This window comes from Diabrotica undecimpunctata, chromosome 8, assembly GCF_040954645.1.
Source record: "Diabrotica undecimpunctata isolate CICGRU chromosome 8, icDiaUnde3, whole genome shotgun sequence".
In the NCBI taxonomy this organism is placed as follows: Eukaryota; Metazoa; Arthropoda; class Insecta; order Coleoptera; family Chrysomelidae; genus Diabrotica; species Diabrotica undecimpunctata.
In genome coordinates, this window is record NC_092810.1 from 128658650 (window position 1) to 128674720 (window position 16071).

General features: G+C 33.4%; 1 protein-coding gene across 8 annotated transcripts in view; it reads left to right on the top strand.

Moving 5' to 3' along the window:
- Nucleotides 1-589: 589 nt before the first annotated feature.
- LOC140447998 (uncharacterized) overlaps nt 590-16071 on the top strand; it is a 66010-nt gene continuing 50528 nt past the window's right edge. Inside the window, exons 1-4 of one of the 8 annotated variants that reach the window (XM_072541022.1) lie at nt 595-748; nt 837-965; nt 1097-1240; nt 1379-1507. In XM_072541022.1, the coding sequence (XP_072397123.1) occupies nt 839-965; nt 1097-1240; nt 1379-1507 (400 nt within the window). In that variant the 5' untranslated portion in view covers nt 595-748; nt 837-838. Of the gene's footprint in view, nt 966-1096; nt 1241-1378; nt 1508-8348; nt 9452-16071 lie in introns of those variants that run through there. The other 7 variants (XM_072541026.1, XM_072541023.1, XM_072541021.1 and 4 more) reach the window with 7 other exon arrangements.

Consider the following 16071-nt stretch of genomic DNA (forward strand, 5'->3'; position numbering starts at 1 on the left):
ATATTCATTCATTGTGAAAATGATGTTTTAGATACTACTAGTTGTTATTTTAAGACAAGATTAAATATGTAGTACCCATACAGCGTAAAAACTTTCACATATACTATTCATTGAAAGGTACTATTAAATATTTCAAAAATAAATCAGGAATGCTTTTTGTTGTTATTAAAAAATTATGGATGAAATGGAAGTTTGGAAGTTTCGGCGAAATGGAAAATTTCATAATTTAGTAAAAAGTTTCATTGAATACTTTTTTTTAATTGAAATTTTTTAAAAATGTTTCGTTAATTTCTGGGCAGAAAAACAGTATAATAAAAATATGTGACGGTTTTTCGTTGTGTTGGAACAAACCCATTTTTAATTCAAAGTTATACAATTAAAAAATAAATACTGAATATTGTAAATATCATACATTTTTAAGTTTTAAAATTAAAAATTTAACAATTTAATATATTAAAAATAAAGATTTTATTGTGAAACAACAAAAAAAAACAGTTTGCAAATCAATGGCATCGAAATTTGTTTAGGTGTAGATGCAGTTACTCGTTACGTCATTGTTCGTACTCCTTTCCCACTTCCCCCTAACTACATATTTCATTATGAAATTTTTGCCACGGCGCCACGCTTTGAGTTTATGCAGCCACCCTCAGGAGGAGTGTTTTGAAGTATAAACCGTAACCAAATCGCCCATTTTTGAACTGCTCTTCTATAAGCGTTTCTTTGATCATACCATGCCAAGTTTGCCAAGGTTATGTTATGTTCATTGCATGACATTTGCATTAAAAAACAATTTGTGTGTGGTATAATAGCCCCTTAATCTTTTTTTAAATTTCTAGTTATGGAAGTTAAACTTGAAATTAAGGAAGAAATTGAGGATCATGGACACAGATGTATGGAGAATCGGCCATCCACCTCAATAGATCTTGATGGCTGTAAAAACAAAGTGGAAGAAACACATTACTCAGGTGAGATTAAGAATGAAAAATGTAAAAATACTTTCATAAGAAATATTGGATTACAAGAGAGTAGCATCGTGATTTAGATTATCATATATCGTAGTGTATTTACTTAATATTTTGTTTTTTTCAATTTGTAGTTATGAAAGGTAAACTTGAAATTAAGGAAGAATTTGAGGATCATGAACACAGATCTATGGAGAATCAGCTATCCACCTTAATAGATCTTGAAGACTGTAAAAACGAACACTTTAAAAACGACGAGGAAGAATCAAATTACTCAGGTGAGATTGATAAGGAAAAATGTAAAAATAAAACCCTCATAAGAAATATTGTATTGGATTAAAAGAAAAGAAGTAGCATCATGATTTAGATTATCCTATGTCTGTGGTGTATTTCCTTAATATTTTTTCAACTTTTAGTTATGGAAAATAAACTTGAAATTAAAGAAGAATTTGATGAACCTGAACACTTATGTATGGAGAATCAGCTATCCACCTCAATAGATCTTGACAATTGTGAAAACAAACCAGAAGAAACAAATTACTCAGGTGAGATTAATAATTTAGCTAATTATTTGTCAAGTGGGTATGACTCAAAAATGCCCAATTTTTTGTGGCCTTTGGCGAAAAAGTAAAGAAAAGTCGAAATTTTAATGTTTTCTTTTTCTGGAAACTAGTACATCAGCACATTAAAAAAATAAAAAAAATAATAGAATAACCAAAAAAATTTACATGAAAAGCCAACATAAATATCTAACACATACCTAAGAGGTGGAGGCCATAAAATGAAAAATCTAAGTAATTATCTTAATCATAACAAATGTAAATGATGTCAAAAACTGATATTTTGACATCATACTTGATACATGACTTGGTAATATTTTGTCAGATTCATTGTTGGAAATATACAACACAAAAAGTTCTACCTCTCACTATTAATAGCTCAAATAAACTTACTGTTGCAGCCTTCTTTCATTTAAAGAAGAATAATCATGAACAATGGGAGTAGGTATATTATTCATTCATTTTCATTGTAAACTTTCCATTTGTAAATTACTAATCTATAAATAACTAAAAAATTTCAAAAATACCTAAACTTTTTAATTGGTGTAGATTCATCATTAGTCTGGCTTTACAACCCTGTGTGGATCCTAGCCTCCTCAAGCTCTCTCCACTCATCCCTTTCCTCTGCCAAGTATGCATTCCCATATTTCTCATGTCTTCATCGATGTTATCAAGGAACCTTGTTCTGGGCCTTCCTCTTCTTCTCTGACCAATGGGTCTATCAAGCTGAGTCATTTTGTTCACATTTTTGTAGCTGATACTTTTAATGCTACATATGCCTATCATATTCTCGCCTTTAAATATTGGTTATGAGCATATTATGAGTATGTATTGAGTATAGCTGCTGTCAACAGATGTATCTATGGGCACTGCATAGTGTTTTTAACCAACATCGCCACTCTTTTTCTAAATGTGCCCAACTGTGTCATACACATTGACCCTGTAATCCTAATTCAAGTTGATACTATATCAGTGTTTGATGAATTAAGAAAACTTCCAAAAAAATTCTCCTGGGGTCCTGATGGAATCCCACTGGTATTATTAAAGCACTGTCCATGCTCTCTTGATCATGTTCAGTATAAATTTGGTAAACACTATCATTACCGTAGTGCTTTTCATGACCTCTCTGTCCCATACAGTTATAGTATGATAGCTGATCACTTGAAAATGGTTTCTATGAATCGGCGAAAAGATTATTTTTGCCTAATATTCCTTTACAAAATTGCTAATAATTTGATAAATTGCCCTGAACTTTTAAATCGATCAGGTCTTAACACTCTTCATAGAATTAGGCATACTTTGTTATTTCATCTACCATTTCATTGATTTAATTATGAATACTTCAAGCCTCTTACTCATATGGTGAGACTATATTATAATAGGTACCAAAGTGATCTGGACTTATTTTTCCAGTCCTTAGAACAATTTAAAAATGTGGTAAAGAGACTGCTATTTGTGTGATATTAGTTTTGTATTCAAGTTAATTATTAGTTTTTGTTAAACTTTATTAATTATTTTCCAATGTTATGCTTACTTTGAAAAATTTTATATATTATATTTTGTTCCAATGTAAATGGTATATCCATTAATAAATAAATAAAAAAAAATCTAGAGATGTTGGCGACCACATGTGAATTATACACAACAACAATGTGTGACACAACAAGAAACAGAAATGGCGTAGAGATAATAATAAAAAGGGAAATAGCTAAAGCAGAGCATTAGACAGAGTTGTGCTATTGAAAATTAACTCAAGTCTATCTAATATAAACATCATTCAGGTCTACACACCAACATCAGAATCCACTGAAGAAAAAATAAAAAATTTCTATCAGACTCTAGAAGACTTTCTAAAACTGACCAAAAATATGAACTTACTATTATTATGGGCGATTTCAATGCCAAGACAACGACAGTCGAGAATGTCGTGGGGTCATATGGTCTTGGCATAAGAAACGAAAGAGGAGAAAGACTAATCCAATTCTGCCAAGAGACGGATATGGTCGTAACAAATACACTTTTTAAATTACATCCAAGAAGACTTTATACATGGAAAGCACTTGGTGATACCCCAGGGATAATCATAAGAAACCAAATTGATTTTATCAACATAAACAAAAGGTTTAGAAATTCTATCACCTCAACAAAAACATATCCTGGTTCAGATGTCTTCTCAGATCATAGTCTATTGGTTGCAAATATCATCATACAACTCAAAATAATTCATAAGAAAATGAGGCCCAAGATAGATATAAGACTACTAAAAGAAAATGACACCCAGAAAAAAAGTAAAAACAGAAATTAATAAGAATTTTGCGAAAATAGTTGAACACACTACTAGAGGCATAGAAGAACAGTGGAACAAAATGAAGACATCTATTATAATAATATTTCGCATGAATATCTAAAATCAAAAAGAGAAAAGAAGCAAGAATGGATTACAGATAAAATATTGGATGGAAGAGCAAAGAAAATTAAAAGGTAGAAATGACAATTAATACAAAAAGTTGCATAAGACTATACTAAAGGAGATAAAAGGAGCAAAAAAAGCATGGCTGACGGAGAAATGTATGGAAGTTGAAACACTACAACGCAAACGTGACGATTTCCATGTGCACAAAAAAATTAAAGAGATACAGAATACCAGAAAACAACGCAATATATGCATAGTTGTAGACATTGAAGGCCAAATTTTGACTACCATTGAAGATAAATTACGAAGATGGAAAGAATTAGGACTTAGAATTAGGAAGATGGATGGATTAACGATGGGAAATCACCAGGACCTGATGAGGTGCGTGGTGAAATTTTAAAGCTATTAGAGGCACACCAAATCACAGCTTTTACGAAGCTATTCAACAACATCTATGAGACTGGTTACTTACCAAAAGACTGGCTACTAAACTCGTTTTCATCGTTCTTGGCGTGTGCCTGAAATAAGCTACTACGGAACTTCTAATATTCGTCTCTCTCTGATACACAGATGCATAATTCAATTGTGCGAGTCACGTTCGTCATGGTAAAGTGCGATGAGAAGGGAATGAAGAGACCACTCACGTCTCCCAGTATTGTAGCAATAACACCAATGCGTTTGGCCGATACGGTGTCGGTGATAAGTTCGGCCTCTTTATGAATACAGATAGCTGGCAGTGACGTGTTTTTTTTTAATATGTTACCCTGATCTGTGCAGGTTTGAAGTAGCTGATGAAATAGTTTTTATAAGTAAACAGTTTTTAATTGATTAATAGTTTGAGCTCTTACTGTGTGGCATTCCATTACATAAAATAATATTCTCGACACCTTAAAAATTCCAGTTTATTATAAATTAACTCTCTCTCTTCCGATGCCCATTGCAATAATGACTTGTGGCATTGTTCTTGAATGAGCTGGCTAATAGGTTTATAATTGTAGCAATTACCATTGATATTTTATGTTGTTTTAGTCGATTTTAGTCAGTCATTGTTGGAATTTGTTCCGAATAGTTTTAGTTATTATTTTTTGTTGTGAATGACTAATTGTTCTATTTAATAAAAAAAAATGCAGGGAAAAACGATAACAGGATAAATGCGACAATGTGTAGTTCATTTATTGAAGTATTTTAAAAAAGAAAAAGAAAACAACGGACCTTTGCTTTCGTTATCATCGGTACATGAACGAGTAGCGGACGCTTTGAAAATCAGTCTTCGCACAGTGACAAGAATAAAGAGTGAATACAAGACAGCGGCAGCTCTTACTACACCAGGAGAGTCACGTAATGTACAAAAAAAAAGACTAATGATGTCAGCGATACTATAAAAGGAGAGATTAGAAATGTACTCTATGGCATGAAAGCAAAAGGAGAGCACGTTACAATTAAAGTTCTAAATACACAATTAAGAAACAAGCATCTCTATGACGGTTCTGATACAAGTTTGTGGCGTCTTATGAAAAATTGTGGGTTTTCATACAAACTAGAAAATAGTAGACGAGTGCTATGTGAGAAACCGTGTATTGTCTCCAAACGACTGTACTTTTTGAGACATTATATGAGAAATTTTTTAAGTCCAAGCCCACTTCAGTTCGTTTTTTTAGATGAAACATGGATATTCCTAAAAGGGGCATATAAACGTACTTGGCAAGATGAATGTGTGAAAAGCATCAGAAAGGAACACGAAAATACAGGTAAACGCTTTGTTGTTTTACATGCCGGAAGTAGGCAAGGATTTGTTAAAGATGCTGGATTACTGTTTTCTACGAAATCGAAGAGTGCAGACTATCATGATTCTATGGATAAAGAGTCTTTTAAAAAGTGGGTCTCCTAAAAGCTGATACCAATGTTGAAGGAACAATCTCTAATTATTATGGATATGCCTCATACCATACCTCTTTAATAGAAAAGTTACCGAATGCCAGTTGGAAAAAATCGGACTTACAAGAATGGTTACGAGCGAAAAAAATAATTTTTGACGACGATTCGGACAAGACAGAGCTTTTTTGGGTAAATTTCAAAATCATTTTAAAATGTACTTTTCGTTATATCCTGTCCTATTGTACTGCAAGCTAGAAAAATACTTCTTCCCAATTTATACGTATATTCCGTTATTAGAAATTTAATGAAAAATAATTTATAATTTTCTTTTATAACTATTATTTCGTTTGACATGCTACATTTTGCTCCGCCACTGGAGGAGGTAAACGAATCGAGCTTAGACAAGGAAATACTGATGAAACAACTTATTGCAAGTGTTTTTACACGCACACGCCAAGAACGATGAGAACGATTATATCAATTTCCACTTCCTAAAAAAACCAACGCTAGAAAATGTGAAGAACATGTGTGAAGTTCAATATGAATTCAGCAGGACTCGGAACGAGGGAAGCACTTTTTAGTTTGCAAGTTCTAATATAGAGAGCCAGTGATGTCAACTGCAATGTGTATGCATGTTTCATTGATTTTGAGAAGGCATTTGATAAAGTCCCACATGGGAAACTAATTGATATCCTAAAAACATCAGTACTCGATGGAAAGGATAGTAGACTGATCTCAAACATATCTCCAACGAAAAGCAACAGTACGATTAGAAAATGAACTGTTCGAGATCTTCACAGTCGAAAAAGGAGGTAGATAGGGTTGCATATTATCAGCGTCATTATTTAACATATACTCTGAAAACATCTTTAGAGAGGTCTTGAACAAATCAGAAGATGGGATTGCTGTAAATGGTCAACTTATAAACAACATTATATATGCAGATGATACAGTGTTGCTGGCAGATAGTGCGCAGGGCCTCCAAAGGATGATGGATAATGTTGTAGAAGCATGTAACAAATACGGCCTAAAACTAAATTGTAAGAAGACAAAAATAATGATCGTTATAAACAACACCGGCATAAACGCCCAAATTAGAATTAACCATACACCGTTAGAAATAGTGGAAAAAATATGTTATTTGGACTGCAATATTAAGGATACTTGGGATCACAGCTACGAAATAAAAACTTGTATTGAAAAAGCCAGAAGCTCTTTCAACAGCCTTAGGAAGATTCTCTGCAACTTATCTTTAAGTATCAATATACGCATAAGAATTCTTAGATGTTATGTCGTTAGTGTCCTCCTCTATAGAGTTGAAAGCTGGAGCCTTACAGAAGATGCCATAAGACGATTGGAGGCATTTGAAATGTGGTGCTACTGAAGTATGTTGAGGGTCTCACATATACACCACACAAGTAACATAACTATTCTCCAGGCAATATTGGGGGTAAGAGAGGCCCTGGACGTAGATATATATCCTGGCTGGCCAATCTTAGGAAATGGACTGGTCTAACATCATCTGATCTATTTTGGGCTGCTGTGAATAGAATAATTTTTCGGCAAGTGTTCTTCTAATTGTATTTTGGCTGATTCTAAAGTTATAAAGATCCAAAAATTCATTTTTTAGAGAAGTACTGGTAACAAACCTTTGTCTCAGTTTACGAAGTGTCAAAAACCGGTCTTGATTAGGAGTTGTAACCCTTCTACGGCCTTGACCGGGTTTTCTCGAGTTATTTCCAGTAACAGAAAAACGTGTTAACACTCTTGAAATGGTTGACTGGGTGACGTTAAAACGTTCAGTGAGTTCTACTTGAGTGTATCCTTCTTCGCGAAGAGTAACGATTCTAAAACAGTCACTTTCTGACAAATTTCGATTTTCTTGCTGCTAGTGGTTCATTTCAAAGAAAAAACACTTAATAAAGTTGAAAAACTCCTTTAAACGTTCAGCACAACGTAATCCAACCCAACTAAATTTGAAATAAAATGAAGCACAATTAGCGTGGTTTTAATTTTTTTGCAAAAAAATGGTAAAAACATCAGTGTTTTTTACCGTTCTTTCGATGAATTTTACAATATACCGGGGGTAACAATAATATATTAGCACAAAAATCGAAACATTAAAATTATTTGATTTACCAGGGTTTTTAAAATTATGCGTTGATTTTGGGGTGCAGTTTATATTCCTGCGTCCACTGGATAGTTTCAATAGCTTTGTTAAAAATTTTTACTATTAATCTAGACAAATATCTTTTATATTCAACAGACTTTTAGATTAATTAATATTTAAATGGGAATAAGCCACAATTAAAGGTTAAAGTACGTTTATTGACGTTTTATTATTATATCATTTAAAATGCCACAAGAAAATAGCTTCAGAACAATATTAAGAAACTTTTAGATATTTTAAAATTTAATTGTGTCAAAGCCAGCGAAATTCAGCGAATGCCTAACGTGTTTTGATATTTTCTTTTTTATAGTTTCTAAGATAAATCTTTCCTTAACACACCAATTTTTATATTTTGGTTTTTATTTTAGAATTTCCCCAAAATGAAAATACATTGGAAATAATGAAAAAATTACCTGGGTATTTATGTAGTAAAGAACAACTTATGAGTCGACCTGCTGAAGGAAAAATAATGAAATGTGAAATATGCGTTAAGCATTTTCCCTGTAAAGATCATTTGAACAAACATATGACAACACACACGGATCAAAATAATTTCAAATGCAAAATATGTTTTGAGGAATTTTCACAAATATGTAATTTGGAAACACATTTGAGAACGCACACAGGAGAAAAACGTCACAAGTGTGAAATTTGTTTTAAGGATTTTTCTCGCAAATATCAATACAATATACATTTACGAATGCACACTGGTCAAAAACCGTACAAGTGCGAAATTTGTTTTAAACAGTTTTATGAATTAGCAAGTGTAAAAAAACATTTGAGATCGCATACAGGAGAAAAACCTTACAATTGTAAAATTTGTTTTAAGCAGTTTTCATACACAAGTAATTTAAGAAGACATTTGGGAACGCATACAGGAGAAAAACCTCACAAGTGTGAAATTTGTTTTAAGGATTTTTCTCGTAAAGATCAATACGATATACATTTACGAACGCATACTCATCAAAAACCATACAAGTGCGAAATTTGTTTTAAACAATTTGCTGAATTACCGGGTTTAAAAAAACATTTGAGAACGCACACGGGAGAAAAGCCTCACAAGTGTGAAATTTGTTTTAGGCAGTTTTCACAAATGAGTAATTTGAAAACACATTTGAGAACTCACACGGGAGAAAAACCTTTTAAGTGTGAAATTTGTTTTAAGCATTTTTCTCTCAAAGGTCAATACAACAGACATTTACGAACACACACTGGTCAAAAACCGTAGAAGTGCGAAATTTGTTTTAAGCAAATGAGTTATTTGAAGAATCCTTTTACAACGCACCCTGGAGAAAAACTTTACAACTGTGAAATTTGTTTTACTCGGTTCCATAAATGAGTTATTTGAAAAGAAATTGGACAAACAAAGCGCAGTGGAGCAAAAAATTCAAGTTTTGAAACATTTGTTTGGTCTAAAACATACATTTAAGAGTTTATTATTAAAGTTTTTAAATTATGGTATTAACAATTATTTGTATTATTTCATAGATAAAAAAATAAGATTTTAAATAATTAAAGTGAACCCGTCGAAGTGTGAACTAGTTTTCAGTTAGATGATTTTTATGACATATTTTGCATGATTTAGGAGATGTTTTAAGTCATGATATTTTTTTCCTAGAATGCTTACGGACTTTACTACATATACTTAAATTTGGGCACGTTCGTAACATCAGATATGGAAATTATGTTAAATTTTTTTAAGTATACATGGTTCACACTTTTCCGTCAATTTGGGGTAAGCGTGACAATGGACTTTAGCTTACAACAGCGTGTATTATCTTTGGGGCAAGTGTAAATAATTTAAAAGTGCAAGAAAAAACGAATTTTTTATTGTTTAAAAAATTTTAATTAATTTATTTTTAACCAAGTTCCAAAATTTTTAAGATTTAAAGGTTCAACCCGAAAAAATTTACATTAAAAATAAAATGATTCCTTCTGTCTTCTACCGGGTTCTGGTAAAGTTTTTATGATATCGTCTTCGACTATCATATTCGTGTCTTCTATATCAGGCCAAAAAAGGTGTTACTACTCTTTTTATATCTTAAAAAGCAAATTTTTCATTTATTTTCAATCTTGTTATCAATTCTTCCAATAATTTCTTGTTTAATATGTTTGTTAGATGTGTACTCTACAACAACTCAAATACCCAGCGCGATTTGGGTCTTTCCCAACTCTCCAACTGTTGACACTTCTTTCTGAATTATTTACTCGTTTTATTCAAATATCTTAGGATCTAAAGCATCTTCAGAGTCAACATATTCTACCAAATCTTCTTCCGATTCTGAGCTACTAAAAGTTTCTTCTCGTTTCTTAATCCTCTTCGGTTTTTGAATTTTTGCCCCTTTTTTCTTTCTACGTTCTTCTTTTGTTTGTTTTTCTATTTCTTTTATGTTCTTCATTCTATTTTCTTCTGTAAGTTTATTCAGAACTTCTTCGGAAGTAACGACTTCTGCCCCTGCAACTAATTTTTTTCTTTTTGAGCCGGAAGGACTTTGCTTATTTGTCTGTTTAACAGTGTTTAATAGCAGCTCCTCAAAACTTATTTTTGAAGAACTACTACTTGGAGTTGTATCAGAAATATTGGTTGTATGGTTTTCCACAATCTGGTCTTTATTTACCGACTGATCAATATTGCCGGCGGTAATAGCATCCATATTAGTATTTGCGATTTCAGCTACAACTATGTTTTTTCTTCTAAACTCTTTTCTTCTTTCCATCTTTTTAGGCTCTAAAATTCCTCATCATGGTATTTTTCCTCTGGTATGACACGACGGTTAAATGGATATATACCAGCTTTTCTAAACCCGTGTTTGATAATTCTACGCTTACGTTTTTCCATGTAGTGTCTATCGTCAGGGAAAACTCTTTTTTTTTGTAATTTTAAGGCCAGTATTATGTCTCTGCTAGGTTACGAGTTGTTGGTCCCAAGCGTCTTTTAGAGACTTAAATACGGCTAAATCCAAAGGCTGCAGAAGGTGGCTGGTTTGATGATTGTGATATAATTCTGTCGTGCTAATTCAACTAGTTCAATACTAATATGGGTTATATGACCGTCATATATCAACAGTACCGGCCTATTTTCTTCGTAATGCGGGAATAAACGTTTTTTTTTAATAATTAAAAAATACGTCACTCTCCATCCATCCATTGGGACTGGCTGCATAATCAGTTCCCGGAAATGAGTTCTTTTATCTGGTAGCCAGGAGTCCCAAATATTTTTCCCTTGAATACGATTAGTGGTGGCGCCTTCGTCTCTGATGCAGACACTGCTGAAAGAACCGTGGTATTTTCTCTTCCTGGACCGGAAGTAGTTCTGGAACTTGGTTTAGCTTTAGCTCCCACGACTTTGGTTTTTTTTTGGGTCGTGAGAAATGGATGTTTCGTCCATATTCCACACGAGTTGCTGCTTGTCCTCTAATTTCAGCTGAACTAAAGTTTTTTTGAGAATATTAAAATATTCTTGGATGATGAAAGGATCTGTAATTTTTTTTCTTGAGTACTCCACAGCTTAAGGTTTTTTTATGCTAAGTTGGTGACGTCTTTTAAAGCTCCCGAACCACTCGTCCCCAGGAGTGTTATCCTTAAATGGAGTTTTTATGTCATTTTTGGTGATAAATTCGCGAATAATCTCTAGTAGTTCCAATCTGGATATTCCAAATCACCACTGCTCCATAGTTTTTAGTCCTTGGGCCAATCTAGTCTCATCTTGTGACTGGATGAGACTAGATTAGAGTGGAATCGCTGGAGCCTTCCCTTGCGATTTGCTTTTAACTCCTCGAGCACCAGTCACATGGTACAATAATGATAAAAAAATTGGCAACTTTTTTTGATACATACAACGTAATATAGTTGTTAAACAATCCTGCATACCATAAAATATTTATCACCTAAGTTCCTAAGTTTCTATATCCCTAAATTGTAGAAAATTTTATATAGTATAGTCTATAGTCACACTTCCCACATACAAAAAAGCCATAAAGCACCGGGAATAGATAAAATACCGGCAGAACTACTCAAGCAAGGAGGAAGGAATTTGACACAACAGATGTAACAGCTAATACGAGAGATATGGATAGAAGAAGAAATTCCCAAACAACGGAAGAAAAGTATAATCTGCCCTATTCATAAAAAAGGAGACAAACATCATTAATCGAAGACTCTCACGGAAAAAATCATCGGGGAATATCAAACAGGGCTTAGGCAAAATAGATCTACCATTGACCAACTATTTACAGTTAAACAAATACTAGCCAAGGCATGGGAATATGACATGGACGTTTACAATCTCTTTGTAGATTTTAAACAAGCCTATGATTCAATAGATAGAACCTAATATATTGGAAGAATTTGGCATACCATCAAAATTAATACGACTAGTGCAAATGACAATGACAGAAACAGAAGCACAGGTATGTATTCAAGGACAGATCACCGATGCGTTTACTATAAGGCAAGGCGCTCACCAGCGTGGCAACCAAATGGCGTGGCAATGGCGAGCGAGTGCTGTGGTGTCCCAGTGGCAGATTGAATTGTTAAACCTTTATAAACATAATGTAGTCGCACATATCGAAAGGTCGCACGTGCGACTACATATGTTTATACATTTTACCTGTCACTGGAACACCACAACACTTGTTCGCCATTGCCACGCCATTTAGTTGCCACGTTGGTGAGCGCCTTGCCTAACACAAGGACTGAAACAAGGCGACGGACTGGCTCCAACGCTCTTTAATCTTGTTCTTGAATATGTAATTAGACGGTTGACGGTGAGCGGAAATAACATACTTACAAACAAATCTACCCAATTAGCAGCATACGCAGATGAACATAATGAGCAGAACAATGAACGCAGCGGAAGAAACCTACGTTGTTGAGTTGAAACAGAGTGCAGAAGCAGTAGGGCTAGCAATAAACACAAATAAAACAAAACTACTCGTACAAACCAGATCAAATAGACCGGCGCAACAACACTTTATTGACAATATAGAACATGTGAATAGATTCACATATAGCATTTTTCATATAAAAATGCTTGCACGTCACAATTTATATAAAGTGACGTCACTTATATTTAAAATTTCCAGAATGTCAACCTTAGAGTTCAAATTTTCCTAATACAGCTAATAATACAAAACCCCATACGGAACTCCTCGATCTTTTAGAGGCATCAACATGGTATAATAATCAGAAAAATATAATCATTATTTTGGAAATTTTAGAATTATATTGATTAAATAACCAAAAACATTTGTTATTATTGATAATATAAATTTTATGAAATAACTCGTTTAAGTCTAATATTCCACAAAATAATAATTTTAATTAAATATATTAGACAATGGTACGCAACTGATATGGGAATTCTTCCAATTTTATTGACAGTTCAGCGTGTGGCAAAAGTGTATAAAGTGTTCCCGCTTTTTTAGAGTAAGAATTTTGTTTATGTTTTTGATTTCTTACACAATTTGATCATAATATAATATATATTAATAAATTGTATTTATAAATACATATTAAATTTAGATTAATAGCTTTAAAAACTAATAATTATTGTTGTGTATTCTGATTGTGCTATGCCAAAACAAATAAATAGTCTATAGAAAGCTGATAAACTTTCATCTAAGATAGATTATTTTGGACAAGAAATAATAGTGGGACGTTTTTACTATTCTAGCCCTAAAAGAGGTAAGTTTAAAATTGAGAATATATAATTTTGTATTAAAATGTTTTCTTATTTATTTTAGTGTGTTGCAGTAGTCTTAAAACTAAGTATATTTATTGTTAATATAATAGTTTGACAAATAGTTGACATTTTAAAAATTCCTCACTTACTAACTATTCTGATGTTTTGACAACGCTGTGGGGTTCTGACGTCGTAAATCTTGAATGACGTGCAAGCATTTTTATATGAAAAATGGTATATCTAGGAACGGATCTGGTCGCAAACAATGAAGAAGAATCGAAAATAAATAGAAGGCTTGTGCTGGCAAATAAAGCCTATTTCGCAATAGGCCACATATTCAAATCGCGAGTCGTACACCGGAAAACAAAACTCCGGGTCTATAAAACAATAATCAGGCCCACAGTAAGTTATGGTTGTAAAACATGGATGGTGATACAGAAATCTGCCAATGCATTAGATGTGTTTGAAAGAAAAATATTATGTAGGATACTGGGCCCAATAAATGAAAACAACAACTGACGATTTAGGTATAATAGAGAAATATACGAGCAATATAGCGAACCAACTCCAGCACAATAAACTAAATTGCAGAGATTGCGGTGGGCAGGACACGTGGTCCGCATGCATGATAATAAAATCCCCAGAAAATTACTTAAATGCAAGAATGCAGGGAAAAATACCTATTGGAAGACCTAAAAAGAGATCGGAAGACGAAGTCGATGAGGATGTCAGGAACTGCCTGGGAACGCGTTCATGGAAAAGAACAGCGGTAAATCGAAATGATTGGAGAAGCTCGTTGAAGGAGGCCAGGGCCCGATTTGGCTGTAGTGCTATTCTATAGATGGATGCCACGGAAAAGAACGATCATGCTCCATTTTTGGTCGGAATTTAGGTATTGGCGTCATATTTTAGCGTTTCTTGGAAAGAACCCAAGCATTGTTTCGTTTGTACAATAACAATCACCATACAGAAGTTAATAAAGGGGAAAGATATAAGCCAACGGAAAAGAACGATCTGGTTCCTCGCAGATTTCGACGATCTTGTAACTAAACGTAGATTGTCGTTTGTATCTATAGGATCTTAGCGTCAATTCTATTCTGTAATCGCTAAGTGAGTTGCTGCTGTTTTGTAGTTTTTATTAGTTTGTTTTTGAGAAAATTCATAATGTCAAGTGATCTTAGTGATAGTGATATATCTAATGGAAATAATCAGCCAGGTGAAGTTAAAAATCGAAGAAAAACTGTTTTCAAGTCATCCCTTCGAATGAAAGACAACGATTAATTTCTCATTTTAATGAGTTAGAGGACTACAATGCTCAAAACAAATATTTAACAGGTCTTGTCACGGTTATACCTGTTGGTAGACGGAGAATCCAAAACCCTGAAGCTGAAGCAAGTTTTAATCAATCTTCTTATAGCTATAGAGTTCAGGTAAATGTGAGTGGCTCGTTGTTTGCTATAAATCATTTTTGTCTTTACACGGCATCACTAATCGCCGTGTTCAAACCATAAAGAAAAATTTACTTCAATTTGGCGATGCTAAAGAAGATTGACGGGGTGGTCTTAAAAACAGACATAATAAGTTGACCGATGAAACAAGAACAATGGTAATGAGCTTTATATAGTCCCTGAAAAGTAGGAAATCTCATTAATCTTTACATGATACTAGTAAAATATCTGCAGAACTTAATACAGCCAAACTTCATCGAATGTTTAATGAATCACACAATAATAATCAAATAGGCTACACTACATTTTGTGAGATATTGGTTAGTAATTTCAACATATCATTCGGCTACCCACGTAAAGATACATGTAGCTCTTGCGACACTTTCAAAGTTAACATTGCAATTACGACGGATACAATTGCTAACTGCACTGATGAAGAAAACAAAACATCATTGACAACAACACTGCAGACACTAATGCGTGAAAAGACAATCCATTTAAGCGAAAAGTTACACCATGAAAAAAAAATATAGAAAATAATCACGAAAAAACGAAACAATGGAAGCCATAAAGACGGATTACCAAAAAAACCTCCCCACTCCCAACATCTCAACATCTGGTGTTAACTATCGCCGACAACTCAACTTGATATCATTTAATATTCATGTACTGTCAAGTGCAACTTCAGTGTTTTATACATACGACAAAAGTGTTGCCCGAAATGGTGCCGATGATGTTTGTTCGATGTTGGAATATTTTATTTTGCATATTTTGGACTCAAACATAAGTCATTTAGTAATTTTTTGTGATTCGTGCGGCGGACAAAACAAAATGTTTACAGTCATTCGCTTTCTCCACTACATAGTGCAGAAGCTTACTCGATTCAACCTAATGAAAGTGATATTTCCTATTCGTGGACACTCTTACCTAGAATGTGATAAGGATATGAGTTTTGTGAAT